We start from the raw sequence: 16,080 nt of genomic DNA on the forward strand, positions 1-16,080 counted from the left end.
GTTGCCAGTGGATGTTTGGGTCTTTATGGGTTAAACATCTAGATTATTGCGCAAAAATACCGCTTAACATGATGAGTTAGCCTACCTGGTCTTCTTACATATCGGACACACCCGGCCCCACACGGTCCGGACCAGGGCCCGTCTCAGAGCCGGACTCCCCCACATGTACACCACTGACGTCACCACTGCGTTAAAACGGGCCATGTTGGCGAACAGGTTGGTGGCCTCGTTTCTGAACACCAAGCCGCGTCCTATTAACAGTCTGAGGACAATATTGACAAAAGAAGGACCCCACAAAAGCAAGAAGCTAATGACAGCAAAAATGATGATCCTCAGTGACTCCTTGTTGTTGTCCTTCTCTGCGCTCGGAGGGTCTCTGTCCAGCTGGTACCGAGCAACGACGAACAGTTTAATAGTCATGACCACTTTGGTGACCACTATCACCTGTAAGCTCACTATACTGAACACATACAGCTGAACGGCCTTTGACAACGGCAAAAACTGTACGACAATGCTCTGAGTGTACACATGGAGCCAACAGTAGACATTGACAGAGATGACGACACGGCGCGTAATGAGGCGCGCGTACGCGAACGGGTGGCACACGGCGAAATATCGGTCGAACTGCGCAAACAGAAAGGTCATCATGTTTACACCAAGAAGTGAAGGGAGAAGATTATAAGTGCCATTTCTGGACGGAAATCCTTCCTGAACATCGAACAGACCCAGGTAATAGACTGAAAAGCCCACCAGCGTGTCACAGATACTGGTGTTGAGCATGAAGATGAACCTGTTCTGGATGTACAGAGTTCTGGTGCATAAGATACTAACCACTACAGGCCCGGCCACTAGTACAGTGGTTGTAGCAAATAACAGCTGGAAAATAAAGATCAAATAATCTTCAGGATTGTTGAAGTCCACGGAGAGAGGAACTCCTCCAGGTATAGAGTCTGTGGTGTTGGACCGGAGCATCGTTTACGCACAAATGCTGCCTCAGCTTTAGTGTTTGGCACTTTTATAAGCTATGGGAGACGTCATGTAACCTCTCCCAAGATGCTGTCAGTGTTTTATTGGTCCCATATCTGTTTGTCTAACCCACAGATTTATTTTCCTACAGTTATTTCCCATACAGTGCACAGCAAATTCTGGTCTTTGGAATAAACTCCATGGGAGTTAAAACCAACTCGATTTAAGTGTACATGTGAGACCATGGAATACACTCTAGAGCAGGGTTAAAGTAACTTTTTTCAGAGAGTTGATCTTTTAACTCTTTTCAGGAGTTAAAATTTAACTCTTCTGGGAGTTACAAAAACTAATCTCATTTAGGCTAAAACACAACTCTCGCCTGGAATTCATTTTAATGTGAACTCTGGCATGGAGTTAATATGTTAACACTTAATGGGGGTTAATATTCAAGACTTAATTGAGTTAATATTTTGATTTTTATTTATTTATTTATTTATTTATTTGGGGGGGGGGGGTGATTACAAAAACAAAAAACACCATCTAATGACTAGTTGTTTTTTTGTTTTTTGTTTTTGTTTTTTTTGCTATATAGATGCTTAAAAAGTGCTCTTGCATGAAGTGCTTTCTTTCAACAATATAAATAGCCCAGGAGACAATCCATGAATTTGTTTGAGGTGCCTGAACAAAAGTAAAACAAAGGAAACAGCTCAACATTGTTGCTGTTTTAGTCAGTTACTGTCACAACTGAGTGAAAGACTGAACTCATACGCATGGTGCTGAAGAGAGAAAATGGGTTTATTAACATAAAACTATACATGAACGAGACAAAATCTGGGTTTGAAAACATCAGAGTCCTCGGGAAGACAGGATCAGGACGGTGAGAGTCCAGGTTATGGTTCTGAAGTGAAATGAGATGAACGTCTGTGGAGGTCAGAAGCAGTGACAGCAGCAGCAATGATCTGGCACCGGACCAGAGAGGAGGTGCTTCTATGGGCTCCTCATGCAGATCTGCTCCTGGTGTGACAGGTGCAGCAGGTGAAGCTGATACTGAGTCTGAGGGAGGGGTCTGTGGCAACGCAGGACTGCACCATGACATGCACTATTTGTTCAATAGCTTTGCTCTCAACTCTTGTATGAATTGTATGAATTACCTAAGACTAAAATGCAGGAAGCTGTGGAGCTAAAATTAGCATGTTCGATGTTCTGAGTTTGCAGCAAGAGCTAATTTTAGCAGCTGGTTAGAAGTTGGTCCGAGCAGAAACATGTAATATTATGGTACTGACAGAGCTGACAGAAAAGTTACTTACAGCTTAATAAATAGCCTTGTTTCAGAAGTAAAATGGTACTTATACGACGCCTCATATGACATCCATGAGCACACTGGTCTTCTCTGTTGCTTTGTCTAGAAATCAGCACCCATTATGGTGTTCAATCATGCTCCTCAACACCTAATAAATGTACCCCAAAAAATGACACCATCAAAGACACAAGCTGGAGTTAAACTTACAGAATGAACTCCAGAAATTTAGCTCTTTCACTCTTTTTTTTTTTTTTTTTTACCTAACTCCAGATTATTTTACTCCACAAATTTGCTGTGTGGAATAGTTTTCTGTTTGCAGTATTATAGAACTGATAATTTTAGAAACATTGACTGTGTTACTATCATAGAACTAATCATTTTAGAAACATATTATTATTAATAATATTACTTTTTTAAAAAGTATTTTATTTTTTAGGATTTTTGTGGATAACATAAAATACAAGTACAGACATGACACAGATGTGGTTCAAACATAGACCAAAACAAGACAACCAAATGACTACAAAGACCGCCAGTTCATAAAAGATTTCAGTCAGTTAGTCCATCAGGTAGTGAAAGTGTTCATCAGGTGTCAGGAGCTGTCCATGAGGTGAAGACCACAAGTGGACAGTGAGTGTCCGAAGGAAGGTCCTAAAGTGCCGTCTATATCCAGAGGACAGAGCAAGAAAACAAACAGTGGAGAGGTGTAGTACAGAGGAGTTTAATGTGCCTATTTGACACTGTGTCTTTGTCTGCACTGATATAATCAACAACAGGACCCCAGATTTTAAGAAATTTGGTGTGGTTGTCTGACATTGTGAATCTCATAGACATGACACCATTATCATTCAGCCATTTCTTAAAGGAGGGTGGAGAACTTGATTTCCATTCCCCCTGAACTATCCTTTTTGCTATAACCATACCAAACATGAGCTTCTTGTAGCTATCGGGAGAGTAAGAGAGTAGGTGGAGCAATGAAATACTGCAAATACTAATTATATTCTGTATAAATTAAAGATGTCATCCCAGAAGCCTTGAAGTTTGGGACAGGCCCAGTAAAAGATGAGTTGTATATTTTCATTGTTATCTTTATTAGGTTGTATCACAATGTACAAGATTTAGAGTTTAAGAGGCAGAAACAAGGGTATGAGTCATGTGTTATGCCTTTTATCATGTCATACAGTGTGTTATTCATGTTACTTGCTCATCATATTTTTAAACAAACAGCAAAAATTGCAGGTGAATGTTATGTGGATTAAACTTGTTTCTAGCCCAAAAACAGACCATGAGATAAAATAAAAGTCTGACGGCCAATATGTGCATGTAACATAATTTTTCTTAGAGGTAGTTCTTGGCTAGATAGAAATTGAAATGAGGAAATATAAAAACACTAAAGAATTAGTGTGCATAGTCTGATACAGTAATTCTTTAGTGTTTTTATATTGATGTACATATTCTTGAGTGTTTTTATATTTTCTCTTTTTTATTTCTATCTAGCTGGGAACTACTTCTTAGAAAAATATTGCTATGTGCACATAATGACAATAAACATTGTTGAATCTTGAATAAGGAGCTGACCAGGGTCCTGAATATTTGTGGTTTACCATTAAATAAAGGAAGCCAACCTGTCTAAGCTCTAAACTCAAAAGCACGAGCATCTTTTTGTCTGTCAAGTGGGTCAGATCAGTAAAATACTATCATAATAATAACCTATTAATACTCACAACCCCTAATTTTTCTCTTTGTAAATATAAACATTTTCATGTAATTTTACTGTATTCACACAAAAAATAATTTCACAAAAATGTGAATAACCTGAACAAATATGAACATTTTAAAATGTCTGAAGTGCAAGTTTGCCAATATTATGATCCACTGTGATCTGTAAGTTATAATTTACATATTATAAATGATAAACTGAGACATAATATTATTAAAATTGCTCTTAGTTTTCTTGAGAAATTGCAGTTTGTTCATGTTATTCACATTGTTTTAAAGGATAGTTGGTAAATGTAAACATTTTCATTGTATAATTTTACTTTTTTTGCTCTAAAACATGGAGGAAAGTTTGGAGTTGACATTATTTAGATATTATGTTATTATTTCACTGGTCCGGCCCACTTCAGATCAAATTTGTCTTTATGTGGCCCCTGAACTAAAATGAGTTTGACACCCCTGCTCCAGATTATCTGTAACTTCAATAGTCTAACTGAATTTTGCACCAACCTTTACCTAAACACAGATCTAAAAAGTAGAAGTAACTTATTTCTAGACGCTCTCAAATTTGATTTCATTGCAGACTGTGACAGTGTAATTAGTCTGGTCTGCGTTTATTTTGAAAATATACATCCACTACGACCCTTCTGACCGGAAACAGATGTCAAGAAATGTAGGAACACGAACAGTAACACTTGTTTATCGTTTTAAACTGTATTAAACCTTATTCTTTAGTCCCGCCAACTTTTGGGTTAGTAAACATGCATCTGTTGCTGACACGGGGCCTGCAACGCATTCCAAAAAAAGATAAAAATGCGCTTAATGAAGAACTGGAAAAAAATTATCCTTATTTATGTCAGGCATCCAGTTGGTCCAAACAACACGTGAACCAGGCATCGAAAGGCTTAAAGACTCGTGTCCTCAGAGAAAGACAGCAAAAGCTTTGGATTTTCACCCTCTATGAGCATATATAATATAATATAATATAATATAATATAATATAATATAATATAATATAATATAATATAATTTAAACATCCAACGAACCTGGAAGGATTCTGTGCGTAAAAATGACCATCCCTGATTTTCTAATCCTAATAAGACCTGTCATTTAACTTCCCTAATAGAAACACATGCCCAGAAGCACCGTCCGGCTCTCTCTGCTCAGAGGGTCTTTAATGGACCACCTCTCCACTGGGTGATGGTCCATGGCAGATGGACCCACCCTTTTAGTTTGACCATTTAGTTTATACACAAGTGAAGTAAAATTGCGGAATGAACATGTTTACATCTGGTAACTGTACTTGAACATAACATGAACAAATATGAACAACCAGAAAATTCTTAAGAAAAATAAATGTAATTTTAACAATATTACGCCTTAGTTTTTCCATTTACATATGCATATACATAATTTGAAACCAAACTGATGGAGAAGGAAGAGTCAAAGACACTGATCATCCAACTGTGGCATCTGTAATAATAATTAAAAAAAAAAACAAAAAAAAAAACAAAAAAAACCATCTGTTTCTAAAAGGACGGATTTTCACAAACATGACGCACCTTCATATAATAAGTTTTATTAGGTTTATGACATTTGAAAACTTGAATTTATACTTCAAATATGGTTTCTCTCTTCCATCCACTTACCAAACAATATCTGATTTTGTATTTTCTTGTCGAGGTTAACAGTGAAACGTGTGGACAGATTTCCGATTTCTTGTCGCTCTTCTGTGACCGTGTCCTTTTACTTGAGTGGATCCAACTCTGAAACAGAAGCACAGTCACATCAGTTTTCTTAACCCATAAAGACCCAGAGCTACTTTTCTGGCCGTTCCCAAATGAATTTTTGTCTCTATTTAACCTTTCCTAAGTGATTTATCACTATTTATTATACATTACCTTCTGTATTTTTGCGTTTTCACTGTAAATAATGTATTTCCCTATAGTCATCTATATTTAATTTAGATTATGATCATGTTAAGCGGTAAAAATACTGCTTAACATGATGAGTTAGCCTACCTGGTCTTCTTACATATCGGACACACCCGGCCCCACACGGTCCGGACCAGGGCCCGTCTCAGAGCCGGACTCCCCCACATGTACACCACTGACGTCACCACTGCGTTAAAACGGGCCATGTTGGCGAACAGGTTGGTGGCCTCGTTTCTGAACACCAAGCCGCGTCCTATTAACAGTCTGAGGACAATATTGACAAAAGAAGGACCCCACAAAAGCAAGAAGCTAATGACAGCAAAAATGATGATCCTCAGTGACTCCTTGTTGTTGTCCTTCTCTGCGCTCGGAGGGTCTCTGTCCAGCTGGTACCGAGCAACGACGAACAGTTTAATAGTCATGACCACTTTGGTGACCACTATCACCTGTAAGCTCACTATACCGAACACATACAGCTGAACGGCCTTTGACAACGGCAAAAACTGCCCGACAACACTCTGAGAATAGACATGAAACCAACAGTAGACATTGACAGAGATGACCCCGCGGCGCGTAATGAAGCGCGCGTACGCGAACGGGTGGCACACGGCGACATAACGGTCGAACTGCGCAAACAGAAAGGTCATCATGTTTACACCAAGAAGTGAAGGGAGAAGATTATAAGTGCCATTTCTGGACGGAAATCCCTCCTGAACATCGAACAGACCCAGGTAATAGACTGAAAAGCCCACCAGCGTGTCACAGATACTGGTGTTGAGCATGAAGATGAACCTGTTCTGGATGTACAGAGTTCTGGTGCATAAGATACTAACCACTACAGGCCCGGCCACTAGTACAGTGGTTGTAGCAAATAACAGCTGGAAAATAAAGATCAAATAATCCTCAGGATTGTTGAAGTCCACGGAGAGAGGAACTCCTCCAGGTATAGAGTCTGTGGTGTTGGACCGGAGCATCGTTTACGCACAAATGCTGCCTCAGCTTTAGTGTTTGGCACTTTTATAAGCTATGGAAGACGTCATGTAACCTCTCCCAAGATGCTGTCAGTGTTTTATTGGTCCCACATTTGTTTGTCTAACACTGAAGAATTTCAGTTAGGTTCAGCTATTCATTTCAAATTTGCATAGATTTATTTTCCCACAGTTATTTCCCACCCGGATAAGCGGTGGATAATGGATGAATGGAGTTATTTCCCATACAATGGAATAGTTTTCTGTTTGCAGTATTATAGAACTAATCATTTTAGAAACATATTATTATTTTTTATTATTATTATTATTATTATTATTATTATTATTATTATTATTATTATTATTATTATTACTTCTTTAAAAAAGTATTTTATTTTTTAGGATTTTTGTGGATAACATAAAATACAAGTACAGACATGACACAGACGTGGTTCAAACATAGACCAAAACAAGACAACCAAATGACCAAAAACCGCCAGTTCATAAAAGATTTCAGCCAGTTAATCCATCAGGTAGTGAAAGTGTTCATCAGGTGTCAGGAGCTGTCCATGAGGTGAAGACCACAAGTGGACAGTGAGTGTCCGAAGGAAGGTCCTAAAGTGCCGTCTATATCCAGAGGACAGAGCAAGAAAACAAACAGCGGAGAGGTGTAGTACAGAGGAGTTTAATGTGCCTATTTGACACTGTGTCTTTGTCTGCACTGATATAATCAACAACAGGACCCCAGATTTTACGAAATTTGGTGTGGTTGTCTGACATTGTGAATCTCATAGACATGACACCATTATCATTCAGCCATTTCTTAAAGGAGGGTGGAGAACTTGATTTCCATTCCCCCTGAACTATCCTTTTTGCTATAACCATACCAAACATGAGCTTCTTGTCGCTATCGGGAGAGTAAGAGAGTAGGTGGAGCAATGAAATACTGCAAATACTAATTATATTCTGTATAAATTAAAGATGTCATCCCAGAAGCCTTGAAGTTTGGGACAGGCCCAGTAAAAGATGAGTTGTATATTTTCATTGTTATCTTTATTAGGTTGTATCACAATGTACAAGATTTAGAGTTTAAGAGGCAGAAACAAGGGTATGAGTCATGTGTTATGCCTTTTTATCATGTCATACAGTGTGTTATTCATGTTACTTGCTCATCATATTTTTAAACAAACAGCAAAAATTGCAGGTGAATGTTATGTGGATTAAACTTGTTTCTAGCCCAAAAACAGACCATGAGATAAAATAAAGTCTGACGGCCAATATGTGCACGTAACATAATTTTTCTTAGAGGTAGTTCTTGGCTAGATAGAAATTGAAATGAGGAAATATAAAAACACTAAAGAATTAGTGTGCATAGTCTGATACAGTAATTCTTTAGTGTTTTTATATTGATGTACATATTCTTGAGTGTTTTTATATTTTCTCTTTTTTATTTCTATCTAGCTGGGAACTACTTCTTAGAAAAATACTGCTATGTGCACATAATGACAATAAACAATGTTGAATCTTGAATAAGGAGCTGACCAGGGTCCTGAATATTTGTGACTTACCTTTAAATAAAGGAAGCCAACATGTCTAAGCTCTAAACTCTAAAGCATGTGCATCTTTTGTCTGTCCAGATGATCCCACACTGCTTCTAAAATTTTCACATTTTTCTTCTTTTTTTAATGCTGTTTACATATTTGCCGTAAATTCTAGTTGTACCTTTATATAGAAATTGACACATGCATATGTATCATAAATATGAACTTGTTAAAATAAACCCAACATTGGCCTTAGACTTTTGCACAGCGCAAGTACTGGATAAACCTTTATTTATCAGGGTAAGTGAATCCACCACAGCTCTGGTATTATGCCAAGAACTGACTGCATCATTTTTGATTGTTAAAGAAGAGTCATTCTGCACATAACTTTCTGCTTGGTGTAATAATAAAGGCATTTCTTTTTTTAGCTTGAATGTTCTTTGGAAATAAATATTTAGATTTGTTGCCAAAGTAGTGTTTAAAAGCAGTTTTATACTTAATCTCATGATTACATGATTATTGACAATTGTAGAAACTGTTTGTGATGTTTGTGTGTGTTTGGTGTTCAGTCTAACATCCATGCAGGTCTGGTTTGTTGGATGGAATTAACATTTACGTAAGGGTTACTGTGCAAGAGTTTTGGGCAGCCTTTAGATTTGTAGTTTTTGCAGGGGTGTAAGGGGTGTATATCTTTATTTCTAACAAGAAATAGATAGGAAATACATACATAGTATTGAAACACACACACACAAACACAAAAAAAAATCCGAACTAAACAGCTTTTGCAGGCAAAGTCAGTATTTAATGTGACCTCCAGTTGAAATCTTCAACTCTCTTGGGACTGTTTGGACATTTGTTTAAATAATCTTGTGTTATATTATGCACCTTTAAAACAGAAGCTTTCGTGGCCTTTTGCCCTTTTCTGTGTCCTATGTACCTTCTTCTTCTTCTTCTTCTTCTTCTTCTTCTTTTTTTTTTTTTTTTTTCTTTTTTCTGGAATACATGACCACACATAGTCCTATTTCTTGTTAGAAAAAAAAAGACACAACCCTGTGTAAATAACAAAGCTAAATGATGCCCAGATTTTTGCACAGTACTGTATATTATATCCAAAATAAACTGTGTATGTACATCTCGTTTATCGTCAGGAACTGCCTTATTTTGCCTGCTGTGTATCCTTAATTATAAGTAATTAGAAACGATAGTAAACTGTAAATTATAATAATTTAGTCCTTCAAGCCAGATTGGCACGACATCAGGTGTTTCCAACCTTTATTAAACAATGGATTTCATTATTTTCTTTTGTTGCAGAGACTCCGCTGAATGTCTAAACATAAGAGTGGGACGTTTAAAGCATACGCTCCATCTCCACAGATAAATAGACAAATAAAATCACCCAGAAACTCCACCATTAAAAGTTCCATTTGATAATCCATAGAAATTTTCCCGTCTGGTAGAACACCGGCAAATACTAAACAACTTTACAGTGTCCGTTTTATCACCAAATAGACTTAAATTAAATCATATTTAAGCTGCGGGATAGAAATAAAAATAAATAAATAAATACTACTACTACTACTACTACTACTACTACTACTACTACTACTACTAATAATAATAATAATAATAATAATAATAATAATATAGCTTAGTTATGAAGACAAAATAAGGTTTAAGTTACATTAGGCTATTAGAAATTAATAAATGCGCGATAAGCAGAAAACGCAGATATCATCCGAAACCTTTAAACCTTAAATGCTGTATGATTTTCCTTAGGGTTAGTTTAAGCAGCATCATTAATCGTTCATTTACCTGCTTTAAGTAAACACGATAGTAAAATAAAGACCAGCGAAATAACGCAGATCCTGTTTAGCGCTTGGATAAAGAAGACTCCGCCGAACCGAAATGACAAAAATTCTCACTCCCAGGTTTTTCCAAACGCGCTCATTCATATATTTCGTTTCATTCTGACCTGCGGAAATCGGAAATGACATCGGATATGTTTTATTCTGTTTGCAAAATAAATAGATCAGCTGTTCGTTCCACCAAGTGCGTTTCGGTTCAGTTCAGTTTACAACATTGTTCTTTCACAATGTGATTAATTCAAGGTTGGTTGGAGTAATAATAAATGTGTTGTCCACCCTCCAGTCTGGTTAGGATTTGTCTGTCGCTCCATCAAACGCGAAACCAATTCTGAAAGACAGGAAGGGACAAAAAAGGGAAGAGAATATACTCTTCAGCACATTTAAGTCACATAAAATAGTGCGTAAAATGTCAAAGAATGAATGGGGTTAAATCATTTATCACAGTATAAGTGCCGTGGTAAAATAACAGTATTTACAACTGTACTTTGTGAGGTTTTATTATTCGTTTGACGTACTAAAGCCAAATGTGAAACAAAAACAACTGCCTGAGAAGAAAGGTTACACAATATTCCAATTATAACATTTAAGAGTCATACAGTTATCTGTAGTGAACGTTAACCCTTTCGTGCATAAATTATGAGAACCTTAATCACGATTTTTTTCCTGAGTGTTTTTATCCCTCTTTCGGCATAACAGTAACAATTCTATTGATTTTTTAGCCTATTTGTTATGGAGTTACAAAAATGTCCACTCAGCTGGACACCATGCGTTTAGTTTTAGAACCAAAGAAACATGTATTTACTGATATACTGTGTGCAAACTATGAAATAAAAACATTTTTAATGCTGCTAATCTGATTTTTTCTCACATTTTAACATAACTGCATGGAGACAATATGCAAAATAAAATAAAATACAATAAACTGTTAATTACAGTCTAATAACAATTCGCAGGTTTTTTTTTACTCTCAAGCATCTTACTGCAGAACAGGTTTATCTAGACCAGCAAAGTTACAGTCATGGTATGGACTGCAGTGTATGGGATGATGCATAAACATCCACTGTGTTGGCTGACATGGAACTAAAACAGCAAAATCCATGAATCTACAAGAGAACACTTCTGAACAGCTGTCCACTGTAGTGACCAGTGTGCATGAAAGGGTTAAAGGATTAGTGAAATTTTGTGCAAAAACACAACCTTATATCTGTGTTATTCACAAACGAATAATCAAAACTATGGCCAAAAAGTGTTTCGATTTCTAGTATGAGTTTAGAATCATAATCAGAATACCTTATTAATCCCATGAAAGGGGAAAGTGTTGTGTGTTACACTTGGCCTGTGCAAGTATAATAAAAAGTAGCAGGAAAGAAATGATCAATACAACTGCAACAGGCTGCATACCGGTGGACGCATGCGCACTGGAGACTGAAAAAAAAAAGTTTTGGCACTTGTCATATAATCACATTTAAATCACGTAAAATTACGCATGGAAATCCTTCCGTGAGCGGACACACTGGTCGGGTGTTTGTCCTTACCTCGCCTTTGCAGGACACACTCTGCGCCACACTTTGCGCCACACGGCCCCACGCAGCGCCGGGCTGCCCCAGATGTACAGAGCCGGCGTCACCAGTGCGTTCAGACGCGCCATGATGGCAAACAAGTTGGTGGCTTCATTCCTAAACCTAAGACCTCGTCTCGTCAACTGCCTGACAATAATATTGACAAAGGACGGACACCACAGAGCTAAGAAGCAGATGACCACAAACACAATAATGCGCAGAGACTCCTTCTTGTTGTCTCTCTCCTGGCTGGGCACCTCTCTCACCAGATGGCTCCGGGCTATGAAGTATAACTTAATGGTCATGAGCACCTTCACTAGAACTATGATCTGTAAAGTCATAACCCCGAAAGCGTTAATCTGAGCCGCTTTGGAAATCGGCACCATGTTCTGCACAGTGAGGATAGAATAGGTGTAAATCCAGCAAAACGCACAGATGCCGATGACAAAAGACCTGGTGATGTAGCGGTTATAGAAGAAAGGATGACACACCGCGAAGTACCTGTCAAACTGAGCGAACAGGAACGTCAGGACATTGACCCCTAAGAACGACGGTAAGATGTAATAGGTGCCGTTTCTGGAGGGGTAGCCCTCCTGGACGTCGAACAGGCCCAGGTAGTAGACGGAGAAGCCCGTCAGAGTGTCACTGATGCTGGTGTTCAGCATGAATATGAAACGGTTCTGGACGCGCAGGGACCGGGTGCATGAGATACCGATGACCACGGAGCCGGCCAAGAGCGCGGCGCTGGTGGCGAAGAGGATGTGGAAGATGAAGATGAGGAAGTCCCCCGGCGTGTCGAAATCCACCGAAAGAGGAATGGTGGAGTTAAGGAGCATCCTGACGCTCCTGACGCGCCGGAGGAGAAAAGCAGGACCCGGCGCATATATAGAGAGAAACGGGCCTTCAGGACGGAGTGGAAGGGGTCTCTGGAGGCCGCACACACAACAACAGACATGTTTTTACAGCACAAAAACCCCCAGGCCCACGGGAGAACACGGTCATTACTGATCTATAGTGTGTCAATAAGTGTTCTGCAGGGGAGACCACATCCTGTGACTTTGGATTTCTGTGGATTTTTAATTTTTCCTACATCATAAGGACCCAAAATGTATTGCTCAGTTCAGATTTGCAGTCAGATCTTACTCTTTTGGTGAAGCCTACACTGCAAATTTATAGTTAGGGTCCTGAAGTAAGTCACATGTTAAAAGATATTTATGACTTTTAAGTAAGTTGAACTCAACCGATCAATCAAGTCAAAGGTTTGTCTCCTTTCTGTCCTTACCTGACCCACTTTCATAGACTCACTCAGAAATAGTTGATTCTAGAAGGATCCATCTTCTGATGCCATATATGGATCTTCTCCAACTATCTAAACCTCCAGATGCTGAACTCACCTCCATTTACCATCACCTTGCACCAGCAATATTTCCTATAAATCATATCAAAGCTCTGACGCAATTTTATTAACTTCTATATCATTCATGCAGATCATACTTAAATAGTGCCTTTAATGTGGATCCAGCTCCCTATAATGACCAAACATGACCTTTGACCTGAATTTGAATATCATGATGGAACATACAGTAAAATCATTAGGTTTGACTTTAAAATCTAAAAGAACATTCTTGCCCACCTTGTAGATTCTATTGGTTGAAATATGTTAAACACACTATATTTATACATCAAATATATTAAGCTTTAGAATCTACGAGGAGGGCAAAATGTTCAATTTGAAGGCAAATGAAGAAGGTTTAAAACTGATCCATTCCATGCAGAAGTGAATAGAACATCCCAGCTGATCACCTAAACATGTCTGATTTACTAATGTTTGTTGTTATTATGATCATAAGTATTTGTTGTTTTAATGGGACTCCTTTCCAGTCATGTCGCTGTTAATCCAAAAGAGTTCCAGACTTAGTTTTACAGACATTATCAGATAAAAGGATCCATTTGGAGATTATGGATTTTACTGTTTGCATCACTGAACATGGTCCAAAATGATTTTATAGACATAATTATGTATTTGACTGAGCCAGACACACCTATTTTTAATATAAATCCAAAGTGGGCAAAACAGATAGGATACCACAACAGGTCCTTCAATATAACAGCACCCCCCACCCCTCAATCACACCATGTGCATCTGCAACTGAATTGTTTTTTTGTTTTTTGTTTTTTTTTATGCGTGTTTATTCTGCACATTTTTTGTTCTTGCAATTTATTCTATTGCTTCCTTGAATTCCTGTATTGTGCCATTGTGGGATCAATAAAGTCTATATAATATATCATATCATATATCATATCATATCATCACTTGCTTATTGTATGTTGCTGCTGTTAACTATGAAATTTCCCATGGGATAAATAAAGTCTTATCTGATCTTCTCTTCTCTTCTCTTCTCTTCTCTTCTCTTCTCTTCTCTTCTCTTCTCTTCTCTTCTCTTCTCTTCTCTTCTCTTCTCTTCTCTTCTCTTCTCTTCTCTTGTCATCTTATCTTATCTTAATCAATTGCCACAAATTTTTAAAGTTTTGAATCTCATCTGTTTGAGAACTACCAAGTGAATGTTTTGACTTGATTATTTAAAACAATGATAAGAGAAACTAATAAACATTGAATCTTTAACTTCATTAAGTTCTGTTAACTTGTTTTTCAAAGTTCTTAACTTTTTCCTATTGAAAAGTTTAAGTCATATAACACAAAATATTTATTATTGAAATAACTAAAAACTTAAAGTCATTTTAAACAAAATATTTGAGTTGATTTAATGAACATTTTAATTTAACTGTAGAAACAAAAGGAAAACATACACAACATAGAACTGGTTCCACTGTTGTGTTTCACACGGACGCTCACTGTGATGCACATGACAGTTGGTATAAGAAATATACCATATATAGTAAGTTGGATCCAAATGTGTTGAAGACTGCACTGACATATTGTTACCCCCCCCCCCTCCCCAGTTTGTTGTTGTTTATATCTATAGATATTTTTATATATACTTTAATACTATAGTTTATTGTTGTTGTTATTTCTATATAGATATTTTATCCTTTTACTTTTCTACTTTCTGTGGTTGTTTTTTCAGTTGGTTCTGGAATAAAGGACGAGTTGTTTGTCATTTTTACATGTCTGTTTTACATTTTTACTATTCCTTTCCCCTATTCAAGTAACCATTTAATTGAATTGAATCAAAGACAGCAATCAATAGACTAATCTGTTACAAAAATAATCAATACCTGCTGATTCATTTCAGTGCTGGGACCACTTCACACTAGAATAAAATACTGGACACTTTAAAAAAAAAAAAAAGAAAGAAAGAAAAGAAAAGAAAAGAAAAGAAAAGAAAAGAAAAGAAAAGAAAAGAAAAGAAAAGAAAAGAAAAGAAAAGAAAAGAAAAGAAAAGAAAAGAATGTGAACAACCATGAAAGTCAGATCAAATTAAATATTTCTGTTAGATTGTAGAATGTTTTTATGCTGTTTAGTGTACTATGCTTTTGATATCACCAGAGGTCATAAAGCGTGTCTGTTACTGAGCACAACAGCTCATAGTTCAGCACATGGATCACTGTCAGGAGGTGACGGCCTTTAACAGTTAGAGTCTCATCCCACCCACCCCCAACTACACAAACTCAAATCCCAACTCTCAGTCCTCAAAAAGACCAAAAAAAAGGTGAGAGGAGCAGCTGAAATAGTCCCACACACCTAGGAAAATATTAACATCTGTCCATATCATTAAAGAAAAAGAACAAATGCATGATCAGTCCATCCAGTTGCAAATGAACAATACAGATTCTGTTTCTTTGAAATGAAAGAAAATTAGCATGAACTTTAGCATTTAGGGCAAATAGTGAATGATTGGTTGAAGGAATAAGTGTCCTCATAATACCCATGCCATGTCGTTTTTCAGCCAGAAGAGGGAGCAATGAACCAGGTTTTCCCTTTTTTAGAGCCAGGGTGAATTCTGTTGAAGTGATCACTGATCTTGTACATTTTAAGGTGGTTGGTGGTCCCTATCCATCGAATGTTCTTATTACCTCCGCCAAGGAGGTTATGTTTTTGCCGGCGTTGGTCTGTCTGTCTGTCTGTCTGTCTGTCTGTCTGTCTGTCTGTCTGTCTGTCTGTGTGCAAGATAACTCAAAAAGTTATGGACGGATTTGGATGAAAATTTCAGAAAATGTTGATAATGGCACAAGGAACAAATGATTACATTTTGGTGGTGGTGGTGGTGG

The 16,080-nt window shown here is 37.5% G+C and overlaps 3 protein-coding genes across 3 annotated transcripts; all 3 read right to left on the reverse strand.

The window, feature by feature from the left end:
- Positions 1–81: 81 nt before the first annotated feature.
- Positions 82–972, reverse strand: LOC115426243 (mu-type opioid receptor-like). The gene has a single exon (XM_030144246.1). The coding sequence runs from the start codon at positions 970–972 to the stop codon at positions 82–84; it is 891 nt and encodes a 296-aa protein (XP_030000106.1).
- Positions 973–6,000: 5,028 nt separating this feature from the next.
- LOC115426245 (mu-type opioid receptor-like) lies at positions 6,001–6,891 on the reverse strand. Its single transcript, XM_030144247.1, has one exon. It carries the CDS (start codon positions 6,889–6,891, stop codon positions 6,001–6,003), a length of 891 nt encoding a protein of 296 aa, XP_030000107.1.
- Positions 6,892–11,822: 4,931 nt separating this feature from the next.
- LOC115426246 (sphingosine 1-phosphate receptor 3-like) lies at positions 11,823–12,686 on the reverse strand. Its single transcript, XM_030144248.1, has one exon. It carries the CDS (start codon positions 12,684–12,686, stop codon positions 11,823–11,825), a length of 864 nt encoding a protein of 287 aa, XP_030000108.1.
- Between the last annotated feature and the right edge of the window lie 3,394 nt (positions 12,687–16,080).

Source organism: Sphaeramia orbicularis, chromosome 9, assembly GCF_902148855.1.
Source record: "Sphaeramia orbicularis chromosome 9, fSphaOr1.1, whole genome shotgun sequence".
Taxonomy (NCBI): domain Eukaryota; kingdom Metazoa; phylum Chordata; class Actinopteri; order Kurtiformes; family Apogonidae; genus Sphaeramia; species Sphaeramia orbicularis.